This window comes from Onychostruthus taczanowskii, unplaced genomic scaffold, assembly GCF_017590055.1.
Source record: "Onychostruthus taczanowskii isolate IOZ18803 unplaced genomic scaffold, ASM1759005v1 scaffold13, whole genome shotgun sequence".
Classification (NCBI taxonomy): domain Eukaryota; kingdom Metazoa; phylum Chordata; class Aves; order Passeriformes; family Passeridae; genus Onychostruthus; species Onychostruthus taczanowskii.
Window position 1 is genome coordinate 2570093 of NW_024498462.1, and position 20829 is coordinate 2590921.

The 20829-nt window shown below is 38.6% G+C and overlaps 1 protein-coding gene across 4 annotated transcripts in view; it reads left to right on the plus strand.

The window, feature by feature from the left end:
- Positions 1-12009, plus strand: part of FMR1 (FMRP translational regulator 1) — a 31868-nt gene extending 19859 nt beyond the window's left edge. For 2 of the 4 annotated variants that reach the window (XM_041396462.1, XM_041396458.1), the window contains 5 exons: positions 1920-2006; positions 4838-5033; positions 6331-6510; positions 7450-7532; positions 9264-12009. In XM_041396462.1, coding sequence (XP_041252396.1) covers positions 1920-2006; positions 4838-5033; positions 6331-6510; positions 7450-7532; positions 9264-9425 — 708 coding nt within the window. In that variant the 3' untranslated portion in view covers positions 9426-12009. The remainder of the gene's footprint in view (positions 1-1919; positions 2007-4837; positions 5034-6330; positions 6511-7449; positions 7533-9263) is intronic. The other 2 variants (XM_041396459.1, XM_041396460.1) reach the window with 2 other exon arrangements.
- Positions 12010-20829: the final 8820 nt, after the last annotated feature.

The window sequence follows — 20829 nt, forward strand, 5'->3', positions numbered from 1 at the left end:
TCTTGCAGCAGAACAGTAGTTCAATTAAATTTTAATACAGCACTTGGTTCTTTTTATGTGACTGAGATGTTAGAATACTACCCATTAGTTTCAAGTGCAGTTTTATACATCCCATAATTTTATAACAGGCTATCTTCAGGCTTTTCATATTTTACAATGAGATAGGTACTGTTTGTTACAGTAATATATATTATTTTATCTCTAAATTTAGTATGCACATAAGGTCTGCTCAGTTTTCCCCACTGCAGCCAAGTTGAGCATAGGTGCTTTTACTTTGGAAGACAAAAATAAGGTTCAAAAAATAAGCACTCTGCTGCTTTTGTAAGGCTGAAATTGCTTAACATGGTTACCAGCTCATATCCTTAATAGCTGGCATTGTTATACCTTGAATCCACAGCCAGAAGCAGCAGCAAGCTGTTTCCTTAAATGCCCTCTTAAATCATTTGTCTTGTCATCATTTAATAATTGATGCTGTGAGCTAGTTAATGCCAGTTTAGTAGAAATTTCACTGCTCTTTATCAGGTTGTATAAAATATTTATGAAACTTAAAATACCCCAGATAATAAAACATTTCAGTCAACAATGCCTGTGGCTAAAGAATTTTTAATGCTCATGAAAGTCAGTGTTCATGTTGAGGTTCCTTAGGACTAGAGGACTGTGTATATATTATTTTTCCTGGTTACTTAATGTAGATGTGTAAGGTCAAATGTAAGGTTTTTGCCTGTAAAAGAAAAGGAAGGTGGAAGAAAACCAGCCACAAACTTAAAAAAAGCCACAAACTACAAATTATAGACTGGCCACTCCTGTGGCATAGTGTGTTTTTAATTTTTAAGACATCTGTGTATCAAATAGTTTCACTTCTGCAGCACACCTTCCTTTGGAATGCAGTTCTGTAAAGGCTGTGTGTACAGTGAAAATTAAAGCCTTCTTCAGAGGAAATGGTGAGATAGCAGAACAGTATTTGAGATAATCAGCAGGTATGCCAGGCTCTGGTCTGCAGTGGCATGGGCTTCAGCAGCTGAGTGTTGGAGATGCTCAGCTTAACATCTGCAGTCCACAGTGAAGCTTCACCTGCCCAGGTGCTGCAGGTTCACTGCAGCAGGTTCACTGAACAGTCAGGTTCACTCCTTGGGCCTGTGAGGGCTGCACTCACACCTCTGGAATGCTCCAGTCTTAGTGTCTTGGTGTACAAATTGTCCTTGTATTTGCTGAGGTTTACTTAGTTTTCCACACTCAGTGAGGCCCTTTAAGATAGGGTTTTTTTTTACCTGTTTTGCCTGCCTAAGTTAATCTTTAGGTGTTTTGTTTCCCAATGTCACAATTTCAGACTTGAGAATTTCCAGATTTATATTTTCCATGTATTTACAGAATACCCTTCATGTGCTTGAAGGGTAGAAGAACTGTAAGTTAGAAATCATCACCTGAAGTACTAACTCTTCCTTGAATATTTTTTGGCTTTTTTTTTTTTTTAAAAACTGTACAGATCTTCAAGAAGGATCAGGTTTTGTTTTGCAACACAATGTTAATTTGATTTACTTTTTTAAAAGATCAAAGGTAGACCAAAAGGAGCTGGAGTGAGAGAATGGATGCAGTCAGCAAAAGTGGTATTATTTTGAAGGGAGAAAACAAAGTGTTCTAAATTGACTCTTTTACACTTGTTCAGAAAAGTAAATATTGACATTGTGATGCAAATGAACTAAATCTGCCTATTGAAGAAAGCTCTTTGCATAAAGGGAATTAGAGTACATGGTGTAGTCAATATCAAATTTAATAGAATTAAAATATACTGTTGTCTCTCTTTCATTTTTGCTTGTTCATGGTGTAAGAATTGTTTTAAAGTTTTACACTAGTTTGGTTCTCTTCAGAATTCAATAATATTTTGTGATCAATAACCAAAGTCTGTTGTTACTGTGTTTTAGGGCATGGTACCATTTGTGTTTGTAGGAACCAAGGATAGCATCACAAATGCAACTGTTCTTCTGGATTATCATCTTAATTATTTAAAGGTGAGGATAATGATGGTGCTTTACCATTGATTTTTTTTTTTGTCAATACTTAGGATGGTAACAGTGTGATGATGATAAACTGTTCAAGTCCTGAGGCAGTTGGAAAACTAGTATTGTAACAGGTATTCTGTATATAAATAAAATGTTTTTAAAATAATAATTTGCGTGAAGAAGGGGATGACAACATTTTTCAGGATGTAAATTACAAAAGAGTAAGAAAATAAAAAAATATGTCAAAATGTGCTGCCAACTTTATATATGAGAGAGTAGTCAGTCCTTCATGCAACTGCAGAGCAAACAGCCTTTTATGCAGAATCTTGTATAGAGTGGACATTTGTTTTAATGCAAAAACGCTAAACTACTTTTTCTGTAATGAATTGACGTTTCACACCTGAGTATGTTTTGTAGGCAACTCGGCTTTATATGTTGTGTTTGCCTCTTGGCTCCATAACTTCCCCAGTAGTCTGTGATGAGTGGTCTGTTGTATAGGGAGCAAAAAATATCCCACACTGTTGCTTATAGTTACTTTTGCTTGTGGTGGCTGTGGCCATGTGCCCAATCTTCGATGGCAGGGCCAGATCTAACAGTAGGGACAGCTTTGAGTTTAATTAAATTAAAGTCTTGCGTCTCTTTTGAAGACTTCAGACCATTCATGATTTGATACCTGTCCAGTCAGTGTAGTAGCTATCAGTGAATCTTTTAGAATGCTAAAATTTCTTTACATTGTTAAACTTTTCAGTACAGGTAGTCAAAGAAGTCATGAGAAGAAACAACTTTTGTTTTCTTACCAAGTCAGTCACTTTACCTTTTAACCCTGCTTTTGTCAGTGTTCTAGAGCAGAGGAGCAGCAGCTTTGCAGCTGTCACAAGGCAGAGGCAGAGAAGAACCAGATGAAAACTAATACTAAAAATCAAGTTCATTTCTTGCATACTCACTATGATTTGGAAAGATATTTCTGGTTTAAACTTCTTTGGCTGCCTAAAATGCATACTTGCATGTGAGTACTTAAATGGGCACTGCCATGGTAGCAGAAAGTGTTTAATAGCCCAGCAATTTTATTTTAGATTGATCCATTCATCCTTGACTATGGTCACTTGGTCTTAGTGGTCTCCAACCTTCCTGAGCAGAAGGTCACAAATAAGTGTTCATCAGTCTTGTGATAACTACTGGATAAATTCCTATCTCAAAGGTTTTATCTTGGCCTTCTCATCCCATTAAACATAAACAAACAAAATATTGTTATCTTAGTGGCCTGTTGCCTTATGATTCAAAATAATGTCCTCCAGTTCACTGAGGGACAGACTTGTTCCTCTTAAGATTTTAATGTTTTTATGCCTCCAAACATTATTGAGGAAACTTTTTGTAAAAGATACATAATAGTGCATCAACATCAAATGTACTGGATCAGCTCAGAGTCATGAATTTCTCTGTAAAAAGAAGAAAGCAGACTTGGCTGGAATGACTGTAGTGAATTTTCAGGATCTTGAGAGGAAAGACTTATATGAGGATTCACAGCCCCATACTGCAGGAAGGTGCACTTTGGCCTGTTCAGGGATCTGCTTGGAAGAATCCCATAGGATACATTCCTGGAAGGAAATCAGGTTTGGAAGAGCTGGCTCTTAAAGCATCACCTTCTCTGAGCTCAAGAACAATCCATCTTGTTATGCAGGTGTTCACACAAAAGTAACAGCAGGCCTGCAGGGATCAACAAGGAACCTGTGGCTAAATTAATAGAGTAAAAAAGAGGATACAAGGAGTAAAGTAAGGACAGGTGAATCAAATGGACTATAAAAGCACAATTTGTGTGGGCAGGGATGAGTTTGGAAAGCAGAAGTCCATCAGGAGTTGAGTATGGCAAGGGATGTGAAGGGGAGTAAGAGGAGCTTCTGCAGGTATCTTGGCAGCAAAAGGAAAATACAGGCCTGCTGCTGGATGGAGGAGGGAACTTGCTCACAAACAGGACGGATGAGGTACTGAATGTCATCCTCAGTTTTGGGTTTATTATTTATTTATAAGATTGGTCCTAAGGAATATCAGCCCCCTATACCAATGGAAGGGTCTAGAGCAAGAAGTCTTAGTCTTCCTAAAGGAAGATTGAGTTAGGGAGCATGGAGCATCTTAAGAGGGAGAGAAGAGTTATACACCAAGTCACTGATGGAGTGCATTCCTGAGTACCAAAGCATCTTAACAAAGTCCTAGCTGGACTAGGTGACCTGCAGAGGATGTGTCAGAATAAAACTTCTATCAATAGATTTCTCCCTAGTGAAAGAAGAAGGGGATTGCCACTCTGATGTGAACTAGATAACATCTGAAACTGGCAAAGGTGCTTCATGAATATGTGTTGCAGTATCTCTTTTACCTAATTGTATATGGTGAGGGTGCTGTGTGCTGATGCCTCTGAGCCTGAGTCACAGTCCTTTACTCTCTATGCTTTTATGCATCCTCCCATTCCTCATACTGTTCATTATCATTGTGTAGGGTTTAAAAGCAGAGTGCTTCTTTATGAAACAATACTGTTACACTAGAATTGTTTAATAACTGATGTTTGTTATGTGCAGCAGTGTAAAGAGCTTGTGTTCTGATGTGAGTGCTTTTTCTTGATACAAACCTAAACTTGTCAAGTGTGCCACAGGAAGAATTGTGTTGGTAGCACATGGATTTGAACATTCTAAAGTCTTTCTGTTAGACAAGTTATTCTCAAAGTTGAGTTGCTGTTGGAGTACTAAACAGATGATCAGTTGTAATATTTTTCTTTCTGAGACCTGCATGTGTGCACGTGCAGATGGTTAAATAGCGGCGGTACATGACTTGCTGGGCTTGTGTTCGCACAGGAAGTGGACCAGCTGCGTTTGGAAAGATTGCAAATTGATGAGCAGCTGCGACAGATCGGAGCTACTTCCAGGCCCCCCTCGAACCGCACGGATAAGGACAAAGGGTACATGACCGACGACGGGCCCGGCCTCGGCCGCGGCAGCCGTCCCTACAGAAACCGCGGGCACAGCCGGCGTGGGCCGGGCTATGCTTCAGGTAGGTGCCTCCAGGGACACTTGCACTTCTCAGGGAGCCCTACTGCTCTCATGGCTTCTTGGAAAAGACTGGGTGTAGAGCTTTTTAAAAAGCAGTTAATATTGAGTGTTAATATTTGAAGCTTTATGCTGTAAGAAAGTACTTCAGAGTGTAATGCTTTCCTGTAATTTACACTGATTTCCATGCAGTTCCTGCTTCTTACAGCATGCTTCTGTCTTCTACGTTATGGAGTATATCTAGTTATTCCCTAACTCCATAGGGCAAGGATTGTTTTTTTATCTATATTTTGAATAATTCCTGACAATGAAGTCTCAGTTTTCCTTTAAGCCTGTGTGAGTCTGTCCTTTTATAAATATTTATAGGTGAAAATACTGTGTAGCTCAATTTACAGGACAGCTATTTTCTTCATATTAAATCGAACTTTTATGTTTTTACTAGAAGACCGTAGTCACCAAAATAGTGTATTACCCTTTGAAACCTTGGATAATTCATTAATGAATAGTTTTCCAGATTGTGCTTCTTCAGAGCAATCTATTACTTGATTATCCATAATGTAGGTCAGCTGATGTTTGTCCTGACTGAAAGGCCTGTAGTGTGAGCTTTGTAAGAAAATCTTAGCTTACATTCTTCATAATACAGAATTAATGTTGTTGTGATGTTTACTATTTTTAGAAGATGTGAATTCACCTTGTTAATAATATAGGTTATGGGCAGGAAAAAATGGGGAAAGAACCAGCTCTTTTCAGTAAAGGTGATCTGTCAATTGGAAAAATTGCAATGGCCATTTGTTTGATTTGATAAATTTCTAGCATTTTGACTTTGTTCTCTGCTTTTGTAGTCTGTTACAGGCTGTTTCATGATGGAATTTTTTTCTTTTCATAGATGAATTGCAGTGGTGAGAGGAGACAGGACAGGTTATATTCACAACTTTCAGTTGTAGAAATACAAAGGAGTCTAGTCTATTAAACTTACGTTTTATTAGACTTTTATTGCATCTTGTAGTATGTTCAGTAATCTATTGATATACTGATAACACCAATTTTAAGGATGTGGCACACTTAATTATTTAGCCTTAAACACACAACTAATTTTTATTAGTCAGTCTTGAATTTTGAAGAAGTGATATATATTACATACCTTTCTGTATTATGTATGTTAGAGAGGCAAAAACATCCCAAAACTGTCTATTAACGAAAAAAGAAAGAAAAAAATTAAATATATACATTCTGCATTCTACTATAGTAATTTCATGCTAAGCTACACTGGCGTGTTTGGATTTTTTTCATCCTCTTGATAGGAACTAATTCTGAAGCATCAAATGCTTCTGAAACAGAGTCTGATCACAGAGACGAGCTGAGCGATTGGTCGGCGGCCCCGGCGGAGGAGGAGCGGGACAATTACCTGCGCAGGGGGGACGGGCGGAGGCGCGGCGGCGGCGCCAGAGGCCAAGGCGGGCGGGGGCGCGGAGGATTCAAAGGTAAACGGAGATCCTTTTGGAAACAGCTGTCACTGTGCGAATCCTAAAGCAGAGTCACTACTGCCAGCTGCTCCTTTGCTCTGCTGCTCCAACTCCCCACCTGGTGGCCTCTCCTGACTTGTCAGTCTTTTAAATGGAGTATTTTGTTTCAGATGTGTTGAGCATTGAGCAGTGGGGTATAATTCTTTTCGACCGGCTTTATTTTTGGGGGAGTTTTTGCTATCATTTGTTTTCCTAAAATGCCTCTTGGCTCAAGTTGTGGCCTGTGCCATCACACATGGACATCAAAGAATCAAATCCTAGTTTCAGTAGATACAGAAAAATCTTTTAACATCTGTATTACTCATTCAGCTGTCCATATTCATATGTTTTATTTGATTTTCATGGAACAGGATAACATTGTAGTTTGTGTTCAATGGAAAGGACCAGGCAAAAGTAAGATGGGAGAACTTCAAAAAGTTAAATACATATACAAGAACATATGATGTTCCATTATATTTATTTGTTAAAATACTTTATTCTGCAGTTTTGCTTATTTCTTGAAATGTTTTTTTCAAAATACAGGTGCTGCATAATAAGACGGTAATGTATAATTTAGGAAGCTTATAAGCCGTTGAAAAATATGAAGGTATTATACACTGCTGATTGTGTAGCCCTCTTCTGTGGTTACTCATTTTGAGAAGTGTTTTTTTTCCAGTCACTAGTCAGTGTTTTTTAAACTGTGGTGGTTTTAAACACTGAGGTTTTGTCTGCATCATCACCTGTGAACATTTTCTTTAGTGATTCCTGACCCATAGTTTAAGAACTGTTGTTACATGTTAGTAATAACATTTGTTCATGAGACAGAGAATTCTGAATTGCCTACTGTGTTGTGTAAAATCTAAGTGGCAGAAGATGATGTCTTTGTTGAACAACTTAGTGGATGAATTCTTCTTGCAGGCAATGATGAACAGTCGCGAACAGATAACCGTCAGCGTAACTCAAGAGAGGCAAAAGGGAGGACAGCAGACGGGTCTCTTGAGGTAACTCTTGTCATGTGGGAAGTTCGTACTGTTAAAATTGTGTTGTGTCATATAGTAACAAGTAGAGTCTTCAAGGTTGTGAGTGACACAGCAGTCTTGTGATTGCATATTCTTTGACTCTCTGATCACATCTACAAAATTGTGTTACAAAGCGACGCAGATGCTCAGGACTTTAAATATATCAAGCTGCGTAAAGATGCAATTTTGTAATGCTGTTTTGCTCTGTCTGGTGAAAAACTGATGACAAGTCTCAAGGATTTACTAACCAGCTTGATTTCAGTCTCTTTTCTTACGAGTGCTTTGGTTTTAGCTTTTATTTCTTGCTGTGTTGTGTGTTGTTGTCTATCTTCTATGTACCTAAGGGTAGAAAATCCTTAACACTACATAAAGAGAGTGTGTTGTAGCCAGAATTCTCAGAGTAAGAAAGATTAAACTTCAGAAACTACCTTCAATACTAAATGAAACATTGGTAATTGAAGGCTATTTAGTCTAGAAAGTAAGTTAAAAATTCACATCAAGAAATTTTTTAAGTAACAGATTTGAAAGATCTTGTAATCTTAAATATTTTTAAGCTTTTTATAAAGATATTTCTACATTTTTTCAAATGCTTTGTTTCATGAAGTTATCAAGCTGATACCTTATGTATATATGTTAAGTTTTCCTGCATGGAAACTGTCCTTGCTGTAAATGGTAGCTTGCAAACCTTCTACCATCTCTTACCACATAGGATGAGTTAAGTTGGGAGGAAGAAACACAGAGCAGCTGCAAGCTGCTGCCTCTGTGTGGTGGTACCAGGAATCAGGGTTCCAATGAGACACAGACATGACTCTTGGCTTGGTTTTTAGAAAGCCTGGTTAAGAAAGGGACAAAATGGAGGAAGTGACCAGATGCTTAGTTTTTGAAATGGGAGTGTGCTGAACTTAAAGGTGTAGTAATTGAATAGGCATATGAAATGCAAGTAATTCACTTGGCAAAAGAAAAAATAAATAATGGCCATGTGAGTTTCATAATTAATTAGTAATTACCTTACAAAGTGGAGAAATGTGATGCTGAAAAAAAACCATAAGGCACTTAAATCATGGGGAGTTTTATCTGTTGCTCCAAGATTTGGATGCAGTGACATGTTACAAGAAAATAAGTACTTGCATGTTGTTCAAATTTGGCTGATCAAGTTGCAAAAATCATGTTACTTATAAAGGAATAAGCATTTGCCTCCTTTGCGAGCATAAAATATGCTTTCAGCATGCTCTCTTGTAATTTTTTATGTCCACCTAACAAGGGTACAAAAGTTTTTTGGGTGTATTAAATGGATCTTTTTATTTCAGATTCAAAAAAGGTCTGAGTAGATTTTTTTGAGATTCAGAAAAGCTGCCATGAAATGACACTGTCTTTTGGGGATTTTTGCATACAAAGAGTAGGAAGTCGAATTACTAGAAGTTGAAATAATGTTTCGGAGATCCATCTGATATTAATTCAACTCTTTTGTGCACAAACAAACTGGAAATTTTTCTTTTAGCTGCAAAGTCTAGGTAGATGGCAGAGGATTTTTTGGCTCACAGGTATGTGGCATTTTTGAACAGAAAAGAATTTTCACCCTCCCCTGCAGCTGGATACATTTAACAAAGCCATGAGGGGCTGGCACTATTTGCTGCTCCCAGACCGTCAAGGTAGAGAGCGCCCAGGGGTGGAGGAAAGGAGGAGAATGCTTTATATAACTGTGAATTGTTCCAGATCAGAATTGACTGCAATAATGAAAGGAGTGTCCACACTAAAACCTTACAGAATACCTCGAGCGAAGGCAGCCGGCTGCGCGCGGGCAAGGAGCGGAACCCCAAGAAGGAGAAGACGGACAGCGCCGACGCGCAACAGCCGCTGGTGAACGGAGTCCCCTAAACTGCATAACTCTGAAGTCATACTTCCTATACTGTTTCAGTAATTCCTATTCCATGTTAGAGAAACTTGTTAGGCCAAAGACAAAATAGTAGGCGAGATGGCGCAGGGCATGAAATGAACATATGTTCTCTGTTAGCCTTTTTTAACATCAACAGTATGCAGTTGTTTTCAGAATAAGAAGTTATTCAAATATTTGCATAAAAATACCTGAACTTCTGAAAATCGCTTCCAAGTACATATTGCAGTTCAAACAATGAAAGATTCTTTTTTGTTTGTTTTAAAAATACTGAGCTGTGCATTGGTAAACTTTCTGTTCAGTTGTACCATTTTAACACATCGGGTCAAATTCACTGCTCAATTTCAATTTTCAGAATAAATAGTGTTTGCAGTAATCAAATTGGCTTCTGTTTTCAATCTAACTTACCAGTTCTTCATGAAATGCTATGTCGTTTTATGTCCTGTGTCAGTTCACATTCTGGTCCACCTTTTTCAATATTTTGGTGGACCCTGAAATCTGTGTGATGTAACAATTGTCATTTTCATTAGCAAAAAAGTTGTATGATCTGTGCCTTTTTTATATCTTGGCAGGTAGGAATATTATATTTGGATGCAGAAATCAGGGAAGATGAGTTGGTAACACTAAATGTAAAATATATGTAGCAATCCTTGTCAGACGTTAGTACTTTATAGACAAGTGCATGCTTTCCATAATTTTTTCCTTACATAAACATTCAGTTAGGCAGTTATAAGAATAGGAAATTTATTTTGCACTGAAGATTTGGCAAATAGTGTTATTGAAAAAGGGGTGTAATTTTTTTCTTTGTAGGCAGTACAGAAGCTTTTTTTTTTAAAAAAAAAACTAAAAAAAAAAAAAAATCTTTCCATTGTGGAAAACTAAAAAACTCATTGTTACTGAGGGAACAAGTGTAACATGTTCACAAGCTAGTAATGGGTGCCTGCTGTTTGGCCAGATGACCAGCCTAAAGCATTGATGGTTTTCATCCTCCCAAAATTTTTGAATTGCTTATTTTAATTTGGGGGCTATTTCACAGGAGAGGTAAGAAGAAAGTCACCGCATGTTATGCCCTGGCAACTACAGATGCAGTAGTTGAAATATTGAAGGTAAAATAAAAGTTCTTCAGATTTTGAAGTGCAGGGTCCTAATTACCAGCCAATATGAAGGTGTCACAGAATTTGATCCAAAGTACAGCTGTACACCAGGGAAGGGTGGGAAGTGGTGGGAGGAGCTGTGCTTTCTTTCATTTCTGATCACTTGTTAAACTTACTGGGCACAACTGCATAAGGACCTTCATTTTAGTCCATTTTTTGTTCAGATTACTCCAGAAGGAGAGCCACTGTTTATGTACAGAATTGTACAAACTTGACCTTGCCTCTGATGTATTTTGTGAGTTTTGTTTCTTTGCTTTCTCCATTCTTTTTTTTCCTTGCATACAGGTGAGCATACTAAAACTGGCAACGAACTGCACATGATTTAACAAATATAAAAATGTCTTAAAAAGTATTGCCAAACATTAATGTTGATTTCTAGTTATTTATTTTGGGAATGTATAGTATTTGAAAACAGAAATTGGTACCTTGCACACATCATCTGTAAGCTGTTTGGTTTAAAATACTGTAGATAATTAACCAAGGTAGACTGACCTTGTAATGTAACTGCTCTTGGGCAATATTCTCTGTACATATTAGCTACAACAGATTGGATTTTATGTTGACATTTGTTTGGTTATAGTGCAATATATTTTGTATGCAAGCAGTTTCAATAAAGTTTGATCTTCCTCTGCTAACTGATGTTGATGCAATCCTTATGAATGATTGCTTTAAAAAATATCAACTGACAGAAAGTAGAAAGTATTTCTTTGTTTAGACTTCAACTGTAGCCATTGTTTATTTACACATTTTCGAAAAGTCTCAGATATTGCCAGCTTTCAAAAATGTGGCACAAAATGCTCAAGACAACACAGTCTGCTCATGGAATGGTACCTGTTGAGTGGTCACACTTCATGCACTCATTTCTCACATTCAGTGGTTGAGTTCACTAAGGTGCTAACCCAGGTAAATGTGAAATTCCTAAACCACAGTCTGACTAATTGGCTGCATTCCATTTCCATGTGGGTTTTGGGGTTATGGCCTTTTTCAGTATTTGTGTATACTTCACATATATCCCTTTCAGTTCATATTCCAGTGATTTTAAATGTTATTAAATTTCAACAAATTAACCTGTGAATCTAAATGTACACTTTTATTTTGAAAAGTCATGTTGTTACAAAACTTGAAAGTGCAACAAATGTCTGATGCTTGAGTTCAGGTCCATCCTATTGGTAACTATTATAAAGTACGGTCTAATGAATTAAAATTATTTTTAAAATAAAGTTCTTTGAAAGAGTGAGAGGTATTTGTGAATCATGCCAAAGTCTAAATTCAGTAAGGTTAAGCTCAAAACATATGAATTAACAAATGCTTAAAAAAATAGGAAGTTTGTGTTTTTGTTGTTTACTGAATGCATTTTTGTTGATGATGGGTGGGGAGTTAAGATATTCAGAGTTATTAAAACTTCGTCAAGGAATAAAAATCATAAAAATCTCTTTAGCTTTTTTTTAAGCAGACAGAAATCTCTTTATGAACATTCACTAGTTCAAGAAGATACTAGGTTTAGTTTCATAAATAACAGTTATTTTAATATGTTACTTTGGAGCTTTTTCAGGCCTTCTTTTTCCTTAATATCGAATATTATGTACCATGTCCAGGAAGGACATTGAGTGCTGTGAGTATGGGACTGAGTGTAGACCCTGTTTCTTCCTATGTGCAATTACTGTGAAAGGCAGCTTATTTTCCTGAAGTATGTTTTCCTGCAAAACCCTTCAATATTGAATATTAAAAGGAAAAACTTTAGCTTCCAGTGAGTATTCCTCAGTTATTTCAGGAGTCCTGCTGCACAGTTTGCTAAGTTCTCTGCTAATCTGCAAGAGAAGATGGGTGTCAAATATTTTTATCCTGTGTATTTTTTAAGGTTTTGTCTATTTTCAGAAGCAGCAAGACTTGCATTGGAATACCTATGTTAAGGGGTGGGGGAGATGTGTTGCTGGTTCTGGTGGCTACTTAAAGAAATTTTTTAAAAAGTGACAAGGCTGAGCTTGTTTCCATAGTAATGTGTACTAAGCTTGTTCATTCACTTGAACTTAACCGATTTTCATCCTAAAAGATGCTAGTCAGAGTCGTTTCTAGACATTCACACCCATGAAAATTGGGGTGACTAGGGATGTTTGCATTGTTAAGGTATTAAGGCAGCTTAATATATGTTAGGAAAAGTGAGGTTAGACCTCCTGAGCTTAATGTTCTGAATAGATTCCACTTGGATCACAAGGTTCTCCTTGTCGGACATTCATTGGACTTAAGCACAATGTGGGTTTCACATCATATTTTTATGCTGTGATTTACAGAAACAGCTCTTTACTCTGGCAGTGTGAGTCTTTGATAGAGGACTGTGGATCTTTAGCCTGCATCAGGGGATGAATCTGTTTTTCTACAAACAATTTTTTAAAATGCATCACACATCTGTCACTTGTGCTTTCACAGTTACGAAGGTCATTCATCTCAAACAGTTTGATAGAAATAATTGCTGTTAAACCCAGATAAGTCAGTTTGCCATAATTGTTCTTTTTTTTTCATTGTTTAAAAATTACTTTACAATAGACTTTAGAGCAGTGGTTTTTTGTGTGCTTTGAGTACTGTGTGGAATTGGATTATAAGAAAGAGCAACAATCATAGGTAATTTTGTGTATCTACTGAACATTCAGTAGGAGAAAATGTTTACTTACGGCTTTGCACTGCATTTAGGAAACTGGTTTCCAATAAAATCAGTTAATTTAAAGCAAAAAATGATCACATGGATGTAGTCTGTAAATGCTAAGAACTTGACTGTTGCAGAAATGTTAGAACAAACATTAGGTGTGGTTTGGGGTTTGGATGTGCTTTTTTGCCTGGTGCACTGAGGCTGAGCCTTAGGTGTAAACTACAGCTGCAGCAAGGGAAATCAACACTCCTTAATTAAGTGTTCTGTTTAAAACTGGGGGGGGCGCTGGGGGGGCGGAATTTTCTGTGATTCCTAGCAGTCTGAAAAGTCCCATGTCAGACATGCACTGTCTGGAGTGTTCCATGAGGTAAATCGGTGTGGAAAATCTCACTTTCGTGTAATTCATATCCTTCAGAAAAGGAAGGCTTGGGGATTAGACATTTCCAAGTATCTCCTTATTCGAGCTGCTGAGAGTGGCTGAGTTTAGTCTGGGTATAGAGTGAAACAATAGAACTGAGGATACTGTGTATTGTTGCTTATTTTTGCAAGCTAGTGCTGCATACAAATGAGGTTAAAGAGAGCCACCCTTTAAACTCATTTTGCAATTAGATTAAATGAGGGGAAAAACCCATGTGAATATGTAAGTTTTTTCAGGCTCACTTATCAGTTCAGATGGCTGTTGTAACAAACTGCAACTGCTTTAGGCAGCTCATCTGTTAGGGGAACTGCTGATTTGATTGCATCTGCATTTACTTTAGGCTTCTGTATATTTTAAAAACACTGCTCCCAGTCTATTCAGAGCCTCTCCTTAATAAAAGGAATGGAGGTTTTAGAATCCTAGAATGGTCTGGTTTGGAAGGGACCTTAAAGATCATCTGCCTTGGGCAGAAACACCTTCCTGTAGACCAAGTTGCCCAGAGCCCCATCCAGCCTGGCCTGGAATGCCTCCAGGCACAGGGCATCAACAGCTTCTCTGGACAACCTGTGCCAGGGTCTCACCACCCTCATTGTGAAAAACTTCAACTTTATGTCTGGTCTGTTTTGAACCTCTTTTTGTTTAAAACTCTTGCTCTTTGTCCTATTGCAGAGGCCCTGCTAAAAAATTCTTCCCCATCTTTCTCAGGTAGCCCCTTTAGGCACTGAGAGGGGCCCTGATGTGTCCCCAGAGCCTTCTCCAGGCCGAAGCACCCTAAGTCTCTCAGCTTGTCTTCAGAGCAGAGCTGTTCCGGGCCTCTGGTCACCTCCATGACCCTCTGGACAAGCCTGAAGAGGTCCATGTCCTTCATGGGGGAACTTGTGGTTTAACTCCAGGCAGCTGCTCACTCACTCACTTAGTGCTCTCTTCCCCCTCCACCCTCCCAGTGGGGATGCAAATCAGAGGAAACGAGTCAAAATCATGGGTTGATACAAGAATTGTTTAATAATTGAAAGATAATAGAATACAATTATAATTGTTGTGATGAAAAGGAGCAAGAGAGATGAAATGGAAGAGGAGTAAGAGCTGCACAATACAATTGCTCAATACACTGACCAATGCCCAGCCCATCCCTGGGCAGTGTTTGGCATCTCTCTGCCATCTCCTGCAGTTTATATACTGAGCATGATGTGCCATGGTGTGGGATATCCCTTTGGCCAGCCCATGTGAGCTGTCCTGGCCATGCTCCCTCCTGGTTTCTGGTACACCTGCTCCCTCCCAGAGCAGGGCAACTCAAAAGTCCTTGATTGAGAACAAGAGCTGCTTAGCAACAACTAAACATCAGTGTGATATCAGCATTAGTCTTATCCTGAATCCAAGGCACAGCACTGTGCCAGCTACAAAGAAGAAAATTTAACTCTATCCCAGTTGAAATCGGGCCAGATCTCCAGAGCTGCAGTACACCAGGTGGGGTCTCAAGAGAGCGGAATAGAGGGGCAGAATCACCTCCCTTGACCTGCTGGCCATGTTCCCTTTGATGCAACCCAGGACATGATTGGCTTTCCAAGTCTAAGAAAGATGTGTGTCAGATTTGTCCTTCAAGTGTGCAGATATTTGGTGAAGCAATACCTAATTAATTCACCTTTCATGGAATAGTGAGAAGCTCTAATTTAAGCATTCTGACTGAACTTTTTGATTTGGGGAATGTATTTTGATCTCTTACCTTTTACCTGGTCTGCTCAATTAGGTGATGTTTCTGCGTTGTACACTAGAGTGTGACTGGTAAGAGCATGAACTTGTTTTTAACTTGGTGAATTAGAAGACTTGAGAGGCTTTCCAACAGTCTCAGCAGGGGCCAATTTCTCCCAAAGCCCACTGAGCTCTTTCTGGCCCCTCTGTTGCTCCATCCTGTTCCGTGCACCTGAGCTGGGGGTGGTGGCTGTGACGTGCTTTGGTTCCACGGTTGTCGGGGCCAGTCTGTGGTTGCTGCACCCTGGGGAGCTGCTCATGCCCTGCTCAAGCAGGGCTGGAGGAGACAGCAAAAAAAGTAAGTAATGGCAAGAAAAATAATTTTCTCTTTATCTTGTTTTCCTTCTCCCTTGTTTTCCCAATTTGTCATGAATGGTATTAAATTTTAATAAGTCTCTTGGAAAACATTATTCCTGTCCTCTTAAGAAATAATTTCACATGACCAAAGTAGTTTCTCCATGGGATAGAACATGTTTGTGTGTTCCTCTCTAGCACAGGCACTTCCAAGGGCAGGGAAGCTTTCCTCACTGAGCAGGAGTGCAGAAAGAGCTGACCCTTCAAAGGGCAATATCCACGTGAAATGCAGTCAGTCTTTTCCCTGTGCAGCACTTCAGAAAACAGGGTTCTCCCCTCTCCAGTACTAAAAAATTGTCCCTAGGATTAAGCTGTCTTTAGAACTAAGTGGTAATAATTGAAAAAAGCCCTTTTTAGGGTAAAACAGGAGGGACAGGCAAAGTCTGTCAAAGCAGTCATGAGCTGCTTGCAGGTACAAAACTCAGCTTAAACCTGCTGTTAAATTACTATGAACCACATGGGGATTTCTAGAAGTATTTTTGTCCCTAATCCATTTTGAGCCACCTTTTAAAAATGCTATCCAAAGCTCTTCATATGCTCCAGTTATGAAAAGAGTGAAGAATTCAACGAACTAAACTAGAATTTAGTTTTAAGCTTTCAAAAATTATTCATTCTTCATTCTTGTTTCTGTTCATTGAGCTTAGATTAAAATTTTTAGTAAAAATTATAGTTTTAAGTGCCTGGTGTCCAGCTCTGGGACACTTCAAAAAGACAATTTTTTGGCTAGTCTCTGTTAACAAAATTACTTCCTTTAAACTCCCTTCAGACGAGAAATTTCTTCAAAATCATTCCTTGACAATATATACACATACATTTTCAATGGGATTTGGCCTCTTTCTTGCAAAAGAGTCAGTCCTGCTCTGTGCAGCAATCAGCTGTCAGGTTTACTCTAATCCCTAAATATGAAGTTAAGATCAGTAATTTGTTTTATGCAGGGCCCTATACCTATTACTGCTCTTGGTTTCATTGCAGTAATGCTGCCCTTGGGCACCCGTGGGGTGTGGGTCTTCATGGTCCTGTTCCTGCTTTGTAGCATCCACTCACGTGAGTATTGCAAGGGCAAAAATATTCTCAAAGAAGCAGCAAGTACTTCTACTAGCAAGCAGGTTTTCTTGTCTTGGGAATGATTGGAAAATACTAAGAAATATTACAAGCAATTGCTTCAGATTGGATTGATCCATTATAAGACTTAAATACAGCAAAATATATTTTTTCCTGCAACTATAGTTCCCATTTCCCTCTGTGCATCTGTACAAGAAGTACATGCTGCTGGTTTCATCCCTGTCAGTGCAACTTGCTTTTATTTCACAGCTGATAATAGATTTTTCTTTTTTCCCTCCAATTATAGATTCTTCTATTTTCCCCACTTCAACTTTTTTTTCCAGCATATAATTAAAGGTGTTCTTATAGTCTGTTGAGAATTGATGTATTTGCTTATTACAGCAGATGACTCAAAATTAATTAGATTTTTATCAGATTATTTGCACTAACAGAAGTTAAGTTTGGTTCATTGACATGTCTAAAGGATCCATCCAAACATCTTTGCATTTGATTCTTAATGCATTGAGAAACCAGACCTCAGAGTCTTTTCAGCTCTTGATGAGAGGCTGATAGTTGCTGTGTCATTGTAAAAGGCTTCCAGAGTGGGTGTGAGCTCACACAGATACAAGTGTGTAAGTACAGCAGTGGCCATTAAACCTGTGTAAATGCCTTGTGTGTCTTTTACCCCTCACATGAGAGAGTCATGTGTGGGGCAGCCACAGCTTTCAGATAATTCTTAACAAACTGGATGCTCATCTCATGAACTTCCCGTGAAATCATTACAAAGTCTTTAAAATTTTCTGTTCTTTCTTGTTTACTAGCAGGGAGAGGGACCCCATGACATAACTGTCAGCGTGAGCTTTAGTGGTCACATTTCTGTTACACAATAATTTCAGATTATCTGTCGTGACAGTACCTTCAATTCCCTCTACTCCGTTCTTTTTTTACCCCAAGGGAGTTTTGTATGGTACAGAAGACGCAAGTTGTGCCCCAGGACAAGTGATTTCCCAATTCCCTAATTTCTGCTCCCCGTGCTGTTTGGATAATTCTTCTTGCTGAAGAATTATCCAAAAGACTGAAGTTGTTCAATACCTTAGTTTTTGGTTAGGCTGTGATCTCACTGCTGTCACAAGGACTCTAACACCATGAAATGGCTTTCAGCAAACTCCATCACTGAAAGCTATTAAAGTGGTGATGGTGTAAGTTTCTCTCATGGAGAGGAAAAAGGCAAGCAGGTGGGAATACTGCGTCTCTTTTTTCCCCCTCATTGGGGAGTGGTTGATTGCCAGTGGAGTCCTACTGTGATTTGCACTTTTGGTGTAATGAAAGAGAGGTGCAGGGAGGCAGCAAGGTTTACTGATCCCATTTTTTTTTAGAATAGTGAAAATGAAAGGTGATTGGGAAGTCCCAGAGTATGAAATCGGTAGCTTTTGTGTAAACAGTACCTCTATATTTAGAGATGTTTTGCTCTTTACTGTGCAACTGCAGCAGGTCACTGTCTGAAATAAGAAGCTGGGATAGATGCATGTTTGATTATGTCTGATAAAGGTGCCTTTCACCGTGTTTCTGTGTTTTAACTGGGGTCTGATCTTTGTCTAAAAAGCTGGAAGTTCTGCTTGTGTGCATAGGAGAAATATAACTGTACATACAGCAAAGCATTTTCATGCAACCTGCACCTCATAGGTGAGCAGCAGGGATTTTTATCCTTGACAATTTCCACCTGAATGCATTCTTTAATTTAAATTTGACAGCTTTAGTTCTTTATTCATTGTGGTTCATGAAGCAATTTAAAGCAATGTAAGTGAATACAACAGAAAGACATCTGTGCTTAACCTTGCTAGCCATCAGTAGACACAGTTTCCTGATGACTGTAAATGCCTTCCTAATGAGTGATAATCAGTATGAAAATGTCATTGCTTTAATTAATTACGGATAGTTTTGATGGTAATGAGCTAATCATTGTGAACTTTCAGTTCTTGCAGCCCCGATTCAGCCTGGTTCAGAGCAGAGTGCCGAGGCACCCAGCAAGCCTAACATGACAATGGAAGGTGTATTCGTGTCTTTCTTAAGCTTCTTCAGTCCAATGAGTAAGTGCCACTTCACCCTCAGCATTGTTTCTCTCTTCCTTCCCACTTCTGCCTCACTTCCAGTCCACCCTGCCTCCCCTATCTGTCAGCAGTTCATGTGTTTAAAACCCTCAGTCTAATACTGTAAAACTCACTAGACTCTTGAAAATAGGATTGCCAAGTGCCTCTTTGGGACAATCACGGATTTGTTTGCATTGCTGCCCTCCTGCAAAACCCTCCATCACCAGTGATGTGACTGTGCTGGAAATGCTGAATTTATGCTGAAAGTTTGGCAGAGGATCCACCATGCCTAGCTTTGTTGTATCTCACCTGGACCAGCTTTCCAGTCTTCCCACGTACACATAGAGAGAAAGAGAATTTGGCACAGCCTAAATGAGAGAAGGATTTTGTCCCACACTGGTGTCTCTCCCACTTCTACTAGCTAAGGAAAGCTTCAGGCCTGTTAGATTACACTGATCCACTCACCTTTGGACTGCTGAAGTAAAATTACAAGAACTACATTATTTCATAAAATTGAGATGGGAAATCCCAATGCTAACTTGCTAATATCAAAAAGCAAAATAATATGAGTACAAAAAAGATTTGTTCTATATAAAAAATGCCAGCCTGGTTCCATAACCAGACCATAGACAAATACGAAGGAGAAGGAGAAATGCTACTTTTCACTTGGTGTGTTTCTGCATTAATATCCTGTGCCTCCACCTTTATTGCTCACATGTAGGCCTAAGTAAACACAGAGGACTGGTGAAGATCCTGATCCCCCCTTTAATAAACTGAATTAGGCAACCAGTAATGTCTCTGATAAATGTGAGACTGACAATACAGCCAGTCCTGGGGGAGTTGTTGGAACCAAATGATGCTTTGCAGCTGCTGTGTAACATAAGGGATGAGATATGATGTTTTATAGGAATTAAATATACAGAGGCGTCTACTATTTATAACTATCTTACACATTTAAACCATTCCCACAGAGTATCTCATGATTATCAATAAATCTGCTATTAAATAGGAAATCTCAAAAACTGCTTAAATGTGTTGTTCATTAGCTGTATTGGATGTTGTGGGGGGTTTTTCCTCGCAGCTGATTTTCAGCTGCTTGTAGAAACAAATTATAAGTGCCAAACAGAGATGGTTAGTTGCAATATAGTCCCTCAAAAAAAAAAAAAGCCTTTAATTTCTGCTGCTGGTTTTTAATTAGAAACAGAACAGTCAGAAAATTTAGTTTGTATTTTTCACTTACTTTACAAACCTAAGTACAAAACAATGTCACAATGTTATTTAGATTTGTTTAGATTTACAGAAACAAAACAAATTACAGAAGACCTTACTTTACAAACCTAAGTACAAAAAAATGTCACAATGTTATTTAGATTCAGCTTTGTTTAGATTTACAGAAACAAAACAAATTACAGAAGATTTTCTATGACATGATTTTGCTTTTTTGCTAATTTCTGTTTAAAAATTGGTTAGGTTTTGGGAAAGAACATACATGAACATCAATGATATTGTTTTCTGGCAGATTTAATTAATCAAAACATGGTAGAGACACCAAAGTGATGACTTCCTTCTGTTCCACATTGCTCCCAGGATAGACATCTTATCCAATATTGTTTTGTTTTTTTTTCTTTTTAAAGCTTGCCGCCTCAGCAATGAGCGACTCTTCACTCCTTGTCCTGTAGAAGGCCTGAACATGTCTGAATGCTCAAAAATTCACTGCTGTCCTTTCAAAATTGGCCAGGAGGAGCAGTGCTACATGCCCGTGAGGGATGGTGAGTGTGCTGCTCTGGCTGCTGCCTCAGAGCCAACCCTGCTCCTGGCCACACAATAATACAGTTCTCGTGGCTGTTTGCCCCTTTGGCTTCCCAGGACACCCCTCTCTTTAAAGTAACTGTAAGTTTCCATGTATTTCTTCATCTGTACTAATAAAGGAGACAATTAATTAATAGA